Raw genomic sequence first — 15,334 nt, 5'->3', positions numbered from 1 at the left:
CTTGGCTTGAAGTATGTTGTGATTTTTTTCATTAAAGTGACAGACACATGCTTAGCACTTACCTCGGCATCTTCTTTACTGAAGAGTGAACACCAGGGGGAGTTGGCATTTTTTAAAGTTAGCCCAAATGAACATGTGAAAAATGCCACTTGAATCAAATCTGTAGTAGAGATAAGCAACAATTGATGTTAAGGTTATTTATTCTTCTCCTCAAAGCCAAATAATATGTTGGCAATAAGATCAAGCCAGATGCCACTGGTCACTAAATGCAATGTCTGTACAGAAATGGCAGCTCGCAAAAATCACCTGAGTTGTCTGAAGAAATGTCATGCAGGTGCAGAACAAACAAGAGGCAATCCTAGAACTAAGCAGAAAGCAAGCCAAGAAGCCCTTTCCCTCTCTCTTGTGCTTAACATTCACCTGTGGAACTGCAGGCACACAGCCTACTACATTTTCCATAGTTTTCAGCCTGAAGCCAACATGGACATGTGCTGAACCCTGACTTTGCAAAACTAGAGGCATTCATGAAGCCAGATTTTCATAAACACTTAACTGTTATTAATATATGATCTAAATATGGTGTAAAAGGAATATGGTACAAAGCAGATAATGGTACGTAAGAAATAAAGATGTTTTAAGTTAACATAATTCCATATACGAATATGCATACATACATATTCTTCTGGAAATATTCACAACTTTGTCCAAAAACCTTCCAACTGATTTAAAATCAGTTGATGCAAATGAATGCAACTCTTGTTTGTAAGGCCACAAAGCAGAATTTAATACAATAGCCTTCCAACATTTGCAAAAATCTTGATACCTTTCATGATGCCATAAAACATACTGGCATATAGCCAGACAAGTGTTACACTAGTATGTGCTGATGTGGTACTGTTAAGGATATAGCACGATTATGTCAGGCAAAGAAAGGAACCTGTTTCCCTGACTAGTTCTTGTGGTAGCACAATGCCTTGTACACCCTTGTATGGGTCCTGGAGAAGGTCTTCCACAAGTGGCTGTGCAACACTGCTGAGCACTGCAAACTACCTAGAGGTGCATATCTTTCCCTATTACTCTAGTGTTACACTAGTCTGGATGTAGATCATGTTCGTATATATTCTGACAACAGCTTGCTGCAACTCTTACTTGAATTGCTTAAAATTTAAGTGATTAAAGTGAAATTCAAAACATGAATCATGTTAACATTTGCTTATCTATGGAGATAGAGAAGTTGAGTCTATAACTCATGTTTTATTATTCTGTACTTTTTATCAATATTCTTGTATTTCTCTTATAGCTCCTTTACCAAGACATTTTCCAGGCTGTTTAGATGAGTTTTTTGTTTGGTTTCTTCTCGCTGACCACGATTCTGACATTACATATAATATAGCCACGTTTTGTGCAGTGGCTAATACAATCTGACAGTCTCTAATACTTAATCCAACTGTAATACTTTAGGATGAATTGTTATTAATGCTTTAAAAGGTGGTCTAAGGACCGTAATAAACTTACTACTAATAATAATAATGCTTAAAGTTTTTAATCTGTCTACTTTCTGTTTATTCCAGAGACTGAAATAAAACTGAACTGGATTTGGTTATCTTTAAGAAGCCAGTTGGCTGACAACCAGGCTAAAGTGTGTGCCAAATAACTTTTGTGCATGCAATGACAGAGGATGGAATTTTTACCAGTCCCTCCCCCTGCTTCCTTCTGCAGCCTTTTGTGCCTCCCAAGTCCTGCATTACTCAGGGACATATTTTCAAGATGCACAGAGGCCTGCAGAGGGAAGGGGAGATCAGCAAAACTCTCCCCTTACCCATTGCACATGTGAAATGTTATTCAGTGCATGCAATATTAGCCACTGATAATTTTATATTACTTGAAGGAATTATAAGTACATACAGGTCCACTGAAGGGACCTTACTGTTCTTACAGCTAGCTCAAATCGCCAAGTGAACCCATCCTGTAGTGAAGACAAGAAACAATGATATTCTCAGAACCACACCTTTATACATTTAACAGCAACAACATCCCATTTTGTTAAAGGATACCCAAATCTCTTTTCTTAAAGCTATGAGGTGAGAAATGGAAGTTATGATGGCTCAATACTAGAACATACTGAAACAACCTCTCCTGCTTTATTTATATTTACACATCTAAGACAGCATCTCTCTGGCATGAGGTGCACCACCTATTAAATCTTCAACTGCGTTCTTGTTCTAACTCCCCTGCCTTGCCTAATGAGAGTGATAGAAGCAACAAGACCTTTTGAGCTTTAAGATGAGCTCCCAGAGAACTTGTGCCATCACACCACCCTTTCCATATTCATCAGAAAGAAGCAGCAGGCACATTTGTTTGTGTTGCCTTTTTAAGAGCCAACAGTGTTGCTGCAATTACAAAACTGAATTCATTTGTCTGATAAATACTAGGCTGCTTTTACTCTTTTGTATTTGATTGTCTTTGTGTGATATTCTGTTGTATTTTAAATGTTGAAATGGTTGGAAAATTAAAATTTGCTAGGGATATGCTGTACATGCACTCATTTTAGAGGCCCCCTTAAATGCAGGGTACAAACAAGTGTATTACTGTACATACATTGAACATACAGGGCTCTAATTCATTTTAGGGAGTGTGACCATATGAAAGACATTATTAAGAGGCACAAACATTGAACAAATTGTAATGTGACCAAAGTTGGAGCACAATGGATTTAGGTTTTTAATTGCTTGGTCTCCTTTGGAACACAGAACATAGGAAGCTGCCTTGTATCAAGTCAGACCATTGGTCTACCTAGCTCAGTATTGTCTATTCTGACTGGCAGTGGCTCTCCAAGGTTTCAGGCAAGAGTCTTTCTCAGCCCGACCAGGAGATCCCAGGACTGAACCTGGGACCTTCTGCACGCAAAGTGGATACACTACCACTGAGCCTTGGAAAGGCTACCGAAATCAACATCTGATATACAGTGATGCAAAGATTATTAAAAGGAAATGTGAGCAATGGGTGGTGGCAAAAATGTTGTTAGTTACTACCACTACTGAACTTGCTGCTAGTGGATGTTTTGTCAGCAGCACTGCAGCAGTTAAATATTTTGTGTGCACTGTTACCTGCAAATTGTATGAAAGAGTTCCCAGGTTTATTTTTCTTTCTGCATTCCACAGTTCGCCATACAAAGTTTTTCCAGTCATCTTCAATACTTCTAGATGTGGCTCAGTGGAAAACGACTGCCTGCTCTCTCCAAGCTACCACATAAGCATGAATTAGGTTTCAGTTTCTGCTCTGGGTGGAAAATGTGAGTATGTACTTGTGTGCGCACACACTGTGCATGTCTTCGCACACACAACTGCTGTGTTGTGGAATATGTTAACACAAACATTTTAGCTCACGTCAGCCAATCTCTAAGAGTGGTGAGGCACTAAAAATACACAAGTATTACATGTTTCCTAGTCACATTTTACAGACTACGTTTTTCAGATCTGTTCCACATTTAAAGCTGGGTTTTTTTCATCACAATAGAAAGCAAGTAGCAAACATAGGCAAGTTTGTAGCATTGAAAGATAGTGTGATACCTGCATTTAAGTCACTGGTTGGTAGACACAAGGTATTTGCAACTTTCCTCACAATCTTCATCATCTCAGGACCTTCTTTGAAGGCATCCACCTCATGCATAGCTGTAATATTGTCTTCCACATCTCTTACAAATTTTTGACAGCTATCAAAAAACCTCATCAACGTATCATTAATTTCAAGGGCCTCTGTCATTGTGGCTGAAAGTAAAAGGCAAGAAAAAGCCTCGTTAACCTCCTTCTCTGTGTACAAGCTTTCTATGCAACTGAACGGGTTGAAAATCAGATTGCAGGCAATGAAAAACTGAGTTTTGAGGGGTGGTTTTAAAAAAGCCTTCAATGATAGAAGGCTCCCTTTTTAGAAGTCTGGCATAAATGAAATATGAATTTAAGACAAGCAAATATTACAGTCCAGAGGTAATCTTTTAAAACGGAATCCATTACCTATCAGAAATTGATCCGGTTCAGGAACAACAGGAAGCCATAGTTTCCCACTACAAGAACAAGCCTCAGAGAGATCCAGGCTCACCTGCTTCCCCTCCTCATGTTTGCTTGGTTTGCATGTGAGACGAGAAAGCTTCCTCCTTTGGCTTTAATAACTAAGCTGCAGTTTGCAGAGTTCATAAGTAATGTGGAATTGTGGTTTAGTTCAAACTAAAAAAGGAAGCGTCACATCTCCTCCTCTTGTGCACAAAAAGAGAAGGCAGGGTCCTGCAGCTTTCCAAAGCACATTCTTGTAGTGGGAAACCATGGCTTCCCATTACATCTGAACCAGGTCACTGAATTAAAGGCTACTGTTTCAAAATAAGAACAGCTCAGAGTTGGGTGAATGGAGGATAGCTGCCTCTTGAGAACAGGCATTTTATATATTGTTCTCTTGCCACAGGTTTTTACAAAAGGGAACTAAAATCAACCTCTGTGGTATACACCAACACAAAATTTAAAGGAAATGTGAGGAAAGCCTCATGTAAAGAACACTGTGGGATTGATACTAGTAGCCAGGGACAGGCAAGTCACCATCGTCATTGAGATGCCTCTAACAGACCCCTAATATATCTTGCCAGAATAACCCACTGAAGCAATCTGAATGAGCCAGCGTGGTGTAGTGGTTAGAGTGCTGGACTAGGACCGAGGAGACCCGAGTTCAAATCCCCATTCAGCCATGAGACTAGCTGGGTGACTCTGGGCCAGTCACTTCTCTCTCAGCCTAACCTATTTCACAGGGTTGTTGTGAGGAGAAACCTAAGTATGTAGTACACCACTCTGGGCTCCTTGGAGGAAGAGCGGGATATAAAATGAAAAATAAAATAAAATAATATTTATATACTGCTTTTCAACAACAAAGTACTCAAAGCAGTTTACAGAGCAAAAGAGAGAGAGGCTGTTCTCACGTGCAGGCAAAACTGAGCTAGCAAAGCCTAGTCTAGCCTGTGCATGAGATCGCACCCAATCCCGGCAGCACCTCAGCGGCAAACCTGGCAAGCCAGCCACCCTCTTAAATGGGGTTAAGAGAGCAAGCATCTCTTTTGTTCCTGATCGTCTGCCAGCCCCGGCTCCTTGCAGCCAGGGCTAAGAGACTGTGGGGCCAGCATCAGGAGGATCCTCATAATGCACCATACACTCACGCGGTGCATTATGGGAGTTCCGTGGGGCAGAGCAACACTTCCAGGCACCCTGACTCGCCGCGCTGCCAGAGAAGCCAGCTGCATGTCTGGGCACATAATCTCTGCGCCCAGACCAACAGAGAAGATCGTCTGTGGGAGAGATAAGCTTTTTGAGATTTCCTCTCCACCTCCTCAAGACCCTTCTCATGGATCATGAAGAAGGGCTCAGAGATAGAGAAGGCATCACTATCCCAAAGGGTCTCTCAATAATGCATAGACACACTGCAAGAGCCAGTGACAAGGGTTTAACAGGGATAAGAAAGCTATCACTTTGAAAGGTGCCTCTTTGCTGTGTTAACAGGGGTTACTCGTACGTCTTCTATGTATGTATGAGTTCTTCAATTTGCTTAAATTCTCAGATTATTATTGTCTTCCCAGGTAATTACTAGCCCTTGTTTCTGAAAGTTCAAAACACTTAGTATTTAAGGCACACTTTGATTTGAACCAAATTGCAGATCCTCACATTCACATGCAATACTGTTGTGCATAATTGTTGTTGTTTTTTAAATTGTGTACACTGCCTAGAGATAAACATATCAGGTGGTATACAAATATGAAAAACAATATATGGAACTGTGGTTTGATTCAAACCAAAAGTGCAAGCTTTGAGATCTTCTCCTTTTACACACCAGAGGGAGCTTCACTCTTAGTGACATGTTCTTATACAGTAGCAGGAGCCCAGGTGCTGGGATACCTATCTAAGATGGAATCAAGACTACTTTGTGGTAACGTGTATCTGAAAGTAATAAAACATATCACCAACATTATCCACTTTTGTTTTAAAATTACTGAATTACTAAATTTATTAATCTCATAAGTTGTTGGTCGCCTCTGGAATGAATTTTAGGCTTGACTTACACACCGAGTGTGCAAGAGAAAGCTGAAGCAAGTGACTGGCAGATTCACCCAGGTCCTTCCTACATTCCTTAACAGGTCTGGAAAAACAACAACACTTAAATCCCTTGGAGAAGCATCAAGGTAATCAGTGATTAGGATTCTTATTTCAGTCTTGCTTCCCATCTTTCTAATCCACAATACTAAGAAACAGTTATACGGCTGATGTGAGTCAGGGCATATCTACACCAAGCAGTTTAATGTGATTTCCCCCTTCCCAAGGAATGCTGAAAACTGTATTCTCAATGCAGATCTCAAGGTTCCTTCGGGCAGGGTTGCACAACTTTGGCACTCCAGCTGTTGTGGGACTACAGCTTCCACCATCCCTAACCACAGTGGCCAATAATCAAGGATGATGGGAATTACAGTCCAACATCTGCAGGAAGTATAAAACTGCTAGATGGCTGCCTCATGGATAGGCCCTGAGTAACAGGAACACAGGAAGCTGCCTTATACCAAGTCAGACACTAGTCCATCTAGCTCTGTATAGTCCACACTGCTCTCTAAGGTATTATGTAGGATCCTTTCCCAGCCCTTCCTGGAGATGCCAGGGGTCCAACTGGGGACCTTCTGCAGGGAAAGCAAGTGTTCTGCTGCTGAGTGGCAGACCCAGGACTGTAGTACAGCTACAGTCTTTTTCTCTCATTTTTAGCCCAACAGAAGAGCACTATTTTTTCAAAGACAGTATCTAGGCCAAGTACTATTACTAGCCCATAAGACAAATATATTATTCATTTGTTCAATGGTACACACAGAAAGGCTTATTGAGAATCAGACCTGGAGACCAACTGCAGTAATTGCTGCCTGAAATCAGTCCCAAGATATTGCACATTTTATTTATTTATCACATCTCTATACTGCCTGAAATTTGCATCAAGCTATATACACATCAATATTTTACAAAGGAAAAAGACGCACTTGTTTTAAGTTATGCAAAACAGGGATACATGGTGTTGAAAGCACTAAATGTCATGATCTGCCAAAAAGGTTTTGAAATTACAATATGCAATTCCTTTCACAATATTGAGAAATACATTGGTCTGGTTTAGGGGTGTGCACAAATGGTTGGTGGCCGAACCGGTTTACCTCAAACCGGACTGGTTCAGAGGTTTGATCATGGACTAAACTAGGGACGTTTGGTCCACAATGAAACCGAAACAGGCCTGGTTCGGACAAACCAGTTTAGCAAGAATGAGCGGTTGGGCGGGGTCAGCGAGGGAGGTAATAAGAGCCTTACTCACCCTCTTTGATGTGGCCCCAAGCACGTACTCTGCCTTCTTCAGAAAACTACCTGCGCAGTGGCAGAGCGGTTCGAGCATCTGTGCATATGGCGCAGATGCCAATGAGCTTCGCACATCCATGGAGGCCTGAACCGCTCCACCGCCACGCAGATGGTTTCCTAAAGAAGGCAGAGCACATGCTTGAGGCTGTGCTAAGGTCAGTGGCATAACTAGGGTGGGGCAGCCATGGCACGTGCCCTGGGCGCAACTTGAGGGGGGGTGACCACTACCAGTGCCTGCCAATGTTTCCTTCCAGTTCCACCATGCCATGCAGGCAGCCACCAGCCACTCACCGTTGCCCTCCAGGCGCCCCGCACTGCCCGAATCTCTGTGACTTACTAGTTGTTGTGTGCATGCCTTGCCTGCTGCTGCAGTCTTTGGAACATTCGCAAGAAGGCCCCCCCATCATGTGACTTATGTTGGTCATTGCCCTCCCATGTGTGTGCCTGAGGAGCCTCGTTCACATGCTCCCGTCCTCGCTGCTGCCTCCATCTTCTCCCACTGGCCGGTGGTGCCGCCACCAGCCAATGGGAGCAGTGAACAGAGGCAGCAGTGAGGACAAGCACCCAGCTGACCAGTTTGCTTTACCCAGCAGGCAATTTTTCCCACGCATGCCTGCAGCAGGCTGAGATGACAGAGCCTAAAGCCTGGTGTGCTCTCTTCTCTCAAACTCCAAAGATCGACAGCGTAGCAGGAACAAGGCGCTGTGGGGAAAACAGGTACTGGATTCCCCTCCACTTCCTAGGGGTGGGGAGGGCTGGGGGGTATTGGGCAGCAGGAGGCAAGCAAAAGTTGTGGGGTGAGGGAGAGGGAGGCAACTTTGCTCTCTCAATCCCCACCGCCGCTTCTCCTCCTCCTCCCTCGAGGGGGGTCTCCCAGTCCATGTTCATGCGAAGGACTAACTTGCCCTTGTACAGTACTGGGATTTCTCACTCGTCGCTCCCTATCTGGAGGAGATCTCCCATTGTAGGCAGCATTGTTGGGGCACATGTACCCCTACCTTAGACTCAGAGGTAACACTTTAAAACCTTTTTGGGATGAGGCTAGCAAATCTGGGACAAGGGAAGATGCCCATTTGCAGCTCAGAGATGCAGATTTGCTTTGGGCAATGTCCCCCCCCTTCTAAGCGCACAGTTTACAGAAGATGAGATTCAGATCTCTCTGGACAGGCCAATATCCTGAATAATTAAATAATATCCTGAATAATTAAATAATTAATTTCAGGCTCTTCTGGAACAGATCCTGCCCCCTCCAGATTCTTTAGCAAGGCTGGCTCCAGAGGGTGCCAAGATTGGGTGTTTATTGGGACCCCCTTAACTGGCCAAGGAAGACCCACTGCTCCAGTAAGGACTCTGTTCTTTTTTTCCGTGAGGAAGTCTGGAGGCAACATCTGAAGGATGGGTGTCAGATGTTTAGACAGGGGCGCAATTTCAGTGCTTGCCCTAGGCGCTATTTTCCCTAGATACACCTCTGGCTAAGGAGGGCAAGCAGCGGCAGCCACACCGGCCAGGTAAAGATATTACTACCTCTCTTGCCCTCACTAGCCAACCCTTACCATTGCCAGGGACCCCCACCCCTGGACTTGTAAAGGGGAATCCCCACCAGATTCCCCTTTACAAGTATATTAGCCGCCTAAACTGCTGAACCGGTTCAGCCAAACAAACCAGTCGGTTTGACTGATCCCGTACGGCATCACGGTTTTTTGTTTGTGCACACTCCGAGATGTCATGCTGATCCATGGTTTAATCTGGTTCTACACAACATTCATGAGCTTCAGGCTTGTGTGCACCACCCCTTGACATACACCAGAGAAGAAAAATTTAAGCTTCGGTGCTGGTTGAACATATGCTAAGTATGCTCTAGTGTCCAAACCCAGCAAATCCTGCCTTTTTCTAACCAGGGTTTGTGAAGAAATCAGGATACAAAACCAGAATCCAATTAAGGGTTTTCACTACCTCCCTAGGATCAGAAGCTGGAGATGAGAGGTAGAGTTCTCATCAGCATAATCAGACTATCTCCATCCAAGCCTCCCAATTCCTTACCCAGAGGTTACATATTGATGTTTAAGAGCATAGAGAACAAGATAGATGCCTGTGGTATTTCATAAACCAAAGACTATGGGATGGAAGAGCACCACCTGGGACTGATCTCCAGGAAGGGCTGAAGCCATCACAGAACGATGCCCTTCTAGCCCCTATCTGCATAAGGTGACCCAAAACAACCAGCAGGGCAGAATTTCCCAGTCCGCCTCTGGCACAGATGATCCACCAAAGTGCTGCCAGTACCAAACCCATGCAGGAAATCTGATCAGAAGAGGTTCAATACATCCAGAAACACCTGGAGTTGAACTGCCACCATGCGCTCTGCTACCAGTTAAAGCAACTGGCATTTTATTTATTTATAGCATTTATATACCACTCCACATAAAATCTCTGGGTGGTTTACAAATTAAGGCACCACAGCATACAGTATAAAACACGTGAGTGAAGGGTGCCTTTCTTTCAAGCTTGCTTTGACACTTTTGCTTCAAATGCAAATAGCTATCGTTAAAAGGAAGAGGCGGAGGAAGCGGGGAAGCAAGCGGCTCACCGTTACTTTCAGATCCAGACTGCCGGCCGTAGAGCGCCTGCCGGAGCCCTTCCCTGAAGGCGGCGGCGCTGTCCTTGCACCGGTGCTTGGAGCTCGTGACGAAGGCGAAGCGGCGCCGCGGCACCAGGAGGCTGGGGAAGCGGGCAGAGAGCCGCTTGGCCAACATCTCCATGTCGCGGCGTCCGCGGGAGGCCAGCTTGCCATCCATGTCCGGCCGGTACCACATGTCCCAGCGCGCCAAGGGCTCGGCGGCCGGACATGAGGGCAGCGACGGCTCGCTCTCGTTGCTGCTGCCGCTGCGGTTGCTGCTCTGCAGGATGAGGCGGTGCAGGGCGCCCAGCTTCTCGATCTGCTTGCGGGTAGGGAAGCGGGTGCCGTGGCGGATCACGGCGATGAGCTGGAGCGGCGTGCAGGAGGCCGGCGGCAGCGGAAAGCCCGGCTGAGGCGGGCCGAGCGACAGCGGTTCTTTCAGGAGGTTCGGGTGCAGCTCCTCGTAGCGGGACTTGGTGCCGAAATAGGGACTAAGCCGCTCGGCCGTCTCGGCATCCGCTTCAGCGGGGCCCCGCGCCAGGAGGAAGAGTAGCGGCCAGAGGAAGCCGGCCACATGGTAGGGGCGGCGGTGGCTGCCGCTGCCCGACATTTAGGCGGCGGGTTGTGTTCGTGAGCAGCCCGGACTGGAGCACCCGGTCCCGCTTAGAGGAGGCGAGGCTCTACGCGGCGGCTGGAAACGGCAGGGACGCCTCGCAACTTTGTTCCTCTCCCCTGATTGGGCGGGAGGGAGACGCTGCTCACCTACCGTTCCACTGCCCTCACTGAACATGGCCGATCGGCTCTCATTGCTAGGCAAGCGCAGGCGCCCTCGGTTAGAAGCATGCCCGTTGCTCCTCCCCTGCTATAGACTCGAACAAAAGCTCCAGAGAGTGGTCATTTCTGCGCCGAAGATGGGTTCCTGCTTATTAACAACTGCCTAAACGAAACCATGAAGAAACACTGGGTATTAGTTTCGCTGTGATTGGACAGCAACGCAGAGAACCATCAGTGGTACTAGCCATGACTGCAAGCCCCAAATGTTTACCCAGGTATCCCAGATCTCTTGGCCTGACCTCTGACCCCTCCACCATCAACTTTGTTCGCTGGGGTGGAATCCGGGGGGCTCCCCCTCACTGCCTTCTCCACGGAGCTTCTCCACTCCCTGTGCTTGTAATCGAAAGGAGGAAGGACAGAGTAGGCTGTCTTCTCCCCATTCCCTTTCCCCGTTCATCGTCGTATCTATTTGTTAATGAGGGAGAGCCTTGCACTGGTGGCCAGCTGTTTTGGCCTGCAGGGCCTTCAGCCTGAAGACAGCGGCTCTGGGCTCAGTGGCGGAAGTGATAGGCAGCCCTCGTGCCCCATAAAGTCAGCAGCTGGGCACAGACTCACTGTTCAGTAGCAAGAAGGCTGCTGTGCTGACAGGGCCGGTGCTAGGGTTTTTTGCACCCTAGGCGAGATCACCTTCTGGCGCCCCCCACCCCAGCCACAGACATAGACAGATAAATAGACGACAAGTGAGGGAGTAAGGGAGAGCGAGTGAGAGAGAGAGAGAAGGAAGGAAGGAAAGAGGGAAGGAAGGAAAGAAAGAGATAGATAGATAGATAGATGATAGGAAGTGAGGGAGAGAGAAAGAAAGAAAGAAAGGCAGAGAAGAGGGAAGGAAAGAGAGAAGGAGTGAAGGAGTGAGAGAGAAAGAGGAAGGAAGGAAGGAAGGAAGGGGGAAGGAAAGAGATAGATACTTAGACAGATAGCTAGACAAGAAGTGAGGGAGTAAGGGAGAGCGAGTGAGAGAGAGAGAGAAGGAAGGAAGGAAGGAAAGAGATAGATAGATAGATAGATGATAGGAAGTGAGGGAGAGAGTCATCAATCAATGACTATCAAACACTAAATAAAGGTCATGAATTATATCCAAGTGGACTGATTTTAGTACCATATTATTAATTTTTCTTTAAAGCTTTTCTAGTGCAACACAGCTCTCATATCAGAAGTGCTTGGTTATTATCTGCTTTAAAAATAATTAAAAATTATTATTATCTGCGCAGGGCTGCCTGCCTGCAGTGGAGCCGAGCCAAGCCGGGGAAGGCCCTCTGCACACGCTCGGAAGTCGGAACGACTCCCCGACGCCAAGAAGTTTAGAGCGCGCGGCGGCGGATCCACCTCCTGGACCGGGAGCGGACCACGGTGGGTCGGCGCGGCCGGGGGCTCCGCGATGGGGCTCCCCCGGCGCGCCTTCTTCTCGCCGAACAGCCTCCTCCCAGCCCGCTCACTGCGCAGTGGGGCGCTCTTGGCGGGGCTGTCCCAGGCGCCTCCTGCCACCGCCGCCTCCGCGCGCCCCCCTGCTCCTCTGGCCCGGCTTCATTGCGCGGCAGCTGCTCTGGCAGCGGCGGGGCCAGGGAGGGGCTTTTCAAGGCGGAGAGGTGGCGCCCTCCCCGTCCCGCCCGACGGGACACACCCCCACCCAGCGCTGGGCTGACGGGACGGGAGGCCCAGCCAGCCTCTTCTTGTCCCCGGATCCAGATCCCGAGGGCAAGGCTCCTTCGGGGCGAAGGGGCGCCTCTGAGCACATGCAGAGGGCCCAGGGGTATGGGGGAGGGCACGCGCCGCTGAAGGGGCAACGAGCATTTCAGAGCGCGGGAAGGAGGCTTTGTCCCGGCGGGGGGACTTTTTGGCGCCAGAGCCCCCTCCATTTTGGCGCCCTAGGCAACTGCCTAGTTCGCCTTAATGGACACGCCGGCCCTGTGTGCTGAATAGGGAGATCGAAGCGTGGCCCTCTTGCCCAGCAGCAGTATAGCAGTATAGCTGCTGGGCTCAATAGAGGGGGTACCGCGAGTGGTTCTCACTGAGAGCCAACAGAGCTGCTGGGTTCAATGGAGGAGACTATCAGTGGCTCTCCTCTCCAACAACAAGACAGCAGGTGGGCTCAATGGAGGGGGCGGCGGAGGCCTGATGCCCAGCATCCAGCGTGGTGTAGTGGTTAGAGTGCTGGACTAGGACCGGGAAGACCCCAGTTCAAATCCCCATTCAGCCATGATACTTGCTGGGCAACTCTGGGCCAGTCACTTCTCTCAGCCTGACCTACTTCACAGGGTTGTTGTGAGGAGAAACTCAAGTATGTAGTACACCGCTCTGGGCTCCTTGGAGGAAGGGCGGCGGGATATAAAATGTAAAATAATAACTAAAAACTGCTGATGGGCATGGGCTCAGTGAGGGGGTGGCAGCCGGCTCTTGTGTCCAGCAGAAAGACAGCTGCTCTACTGAATGAAGGAGGTGACAGGCAGCCCTCATGTCCAACAGTGTCTGTCTGGTTGAAGGAACAGTAGGCTGAACCTGGGGGCTAGCCAGCCAATCAGGAGGAGAGAGGAAGGCTGCCTGACACTCACGCCCCCCTAGAGAGGATTTGTCTCTTTTAAAGCCTGTGTGAATGATGAGTCTTCAGTTCAGGAGCCAACAGCACTGAGGTGAGATCGGGAGAGTGAAGAGTGAGCTGTTGCCCAGAGTGTGCCCTTCAGGGCCCAAGAGCATTTGTCCCCCACCTTGTTCAATTATAGCTTTTTAAAACTCTGAGGCTCAAGTGCAGAATGTTCATTTGAACCCACCCCTCCGTTTCTTCTCACTGCATCCTGGGTCAATGTAATTTCCCCCCCCCCAGTTTCAAAAAATTTCTAGACATGCAAATTATCTTTTCAAAGACCATCTATACTGACATCAGAATTAACATAACATAACATTATTAACATGTTTGGGCTGATGGGTGAAGTTTGTTGTTGTATAACATCTACGGAATAAAACTCTCCATCAGCCAAGGGCAGGCAGCAAGACAACTACAGGAGCCCAATAGGTGCACAAAGACAAACCAGAACCAGCATAGATACCATTTGTTCTTCTTTAGAGGCCTGCTTGATCCTCGCCTGTTCTCCTCTTGCCCAATACAATGCCAAGCAGGATCTTCCAGAGTGGCAGCTCTCTTGCAGCAAATAAAGCAAAGAGTACTGTGGCACATCAAGGACTAATAGATTTATTGTGGCAGAAGCTAATGTGAACTAAAGCGCACTTCACCTGGAAATAAGGTTGCAACATTTGTTGGAGAGAATTTCTGGACACAACTGTCAAGGGTGGGTGTGTGTGCCCATTATAAAACCTTACTTTCAACCTGGATTGGAAACTTGACAGTGGAGCTTGACAGTCATTTCACACACTTTCCCCTATCATGTTCTTTGGGGCATAGCTATAATTGAGTGAAAGGGTTCAAAGAACATGCTCCCGAGGGCCCTCCAGGTCCACCCCTCCCTATTTTCTTCATTATCTCCCTCACTCTGGGGGGCCGCCAGAGAGAGGGATGAACACGGGCCCCCTCTCCCCTAGCTACGCCCCTCAGGAGCAGTGCCTCCAAGGTGTGTGAACATGCATGTGCTCACATGTTTTTTGACGTCCACTCAGTTAATTTTATATCTCACTCAGGTTGAATCAGGTAGGCCCCACTCTGAATGCATGTGGGCACACACTGCCTTGATACTGCTGCCCAGAACAAAAGTCATTCTGCATACAGATGAAGAAAATTAGAGGGAACACTGGCCAGGAGCATTTCACATCAATAAACATGATCAAACATGTGAAATAAATATTACAGTAACTCAAATATTTGGTGAGAAATTAAAGAAATCTATATTAAGTGTTGTTTAAAAACAATTTATAAAATGACTATTGTTTAAATGCAGTTGGACTTGGAACATTTTGATTTTTCTTCTTCTGTACTTAGTGTCCCCTATGGCTGCCTTCAGCAGATCTATTTATTTGTGGCCACTTGGAAAGGCCTGGAAAGAAGCCAGGGGCGGAGCCACCATTGGGCAAATGGGTTCAAAGAAACCTGGTTGTGCCCAATCAGGGGCCGCACCTCGCGGCCCCAACACCACCACCCCAAGTCTGATGTCAGATGCGGGGATGCTGGTTTAGCTCCTGAGCGGGGGCCGTGTGGCCCCCGTTTGGAAGTTAAACGGCCGCTCCTGGCTGCGCTGCGAATGCAGCCCAAGCCCAAGCTTAACTCCCAAAGGGGCCATGCAGCCCCTTCGGGAGTTAAAAGGCAGGGAAGAGCTGCGAACACAGTGCAGCCCCAGTCTAGCTCCTGAGGGGCTGCATGGCCCCTTTGGGAGTTAAATGGCCGGCGCTGTGAACGCAGCGCGGGCCTGACTCCCAACTCCTGAATGGACCCATGGGGCTCCATTTGGGAGACAGACCACACCCCTGTCTGACATCAGATGTGGGGGCGGGGTGAGTGGGGCCGCCGCCATGGCCACACATGGGTCACTGGCGGTCA

The 15,334-nt window shown here is 47.6% G+C and overlaps 1 protein-coding gene across 1 annotated transcript in view; it reads right to left on the bottom strand.

Moving 5' to 3' along the window:
* The window catches only part of MINPP1 (multiple inositol-polyphosphate phosphatase 1), a 34,592-nt gene extending 23,959 nt beyond the window's left edge, over positions 1-10,633 (bottom strand). Inside the window, exons 1-3 of the mRNA XM_053306402.1 lie at positions 9,994-10,633; positions 3,570-3,767; positions 63-160 (exon numbers count right to left, since the gene is read on the bottom strand). Coding sequence (XP_053162377.1) covers positions 63-160; positions 3,570-3,767; positions 9,994-10,633 — 936 coding nt within the window. The remainder of the gene's footprint in view (positions 1-62; positions 161-3,569; positions 3,768-9,993) is intronic.
* Between the last annotated feature and the right edge of the window lie 4,701 nt (positions 10,634-15,334).

The sequence above is a fragment of the Hemicordylus capensis genome, chromosome 3 (assembly GCF_027244095.1).
Source record: "Hemicordylus capensis ecotype Gifberg chromosome 3, rHemCap1.1.pri, whole genome shotgun sequence".
Lineage (NCBI taxonomy): Eukaryota > Metazoa > Chordata > Lepidosauria > Squamata > Cordylidae > Hemicordylus > Hemicordylus capensis.
The sequence above is the reverse complement of the archived record's forward strand: the minus strand, read 5'-3'. Positions and strand labels throughout refer to the sequence as shown.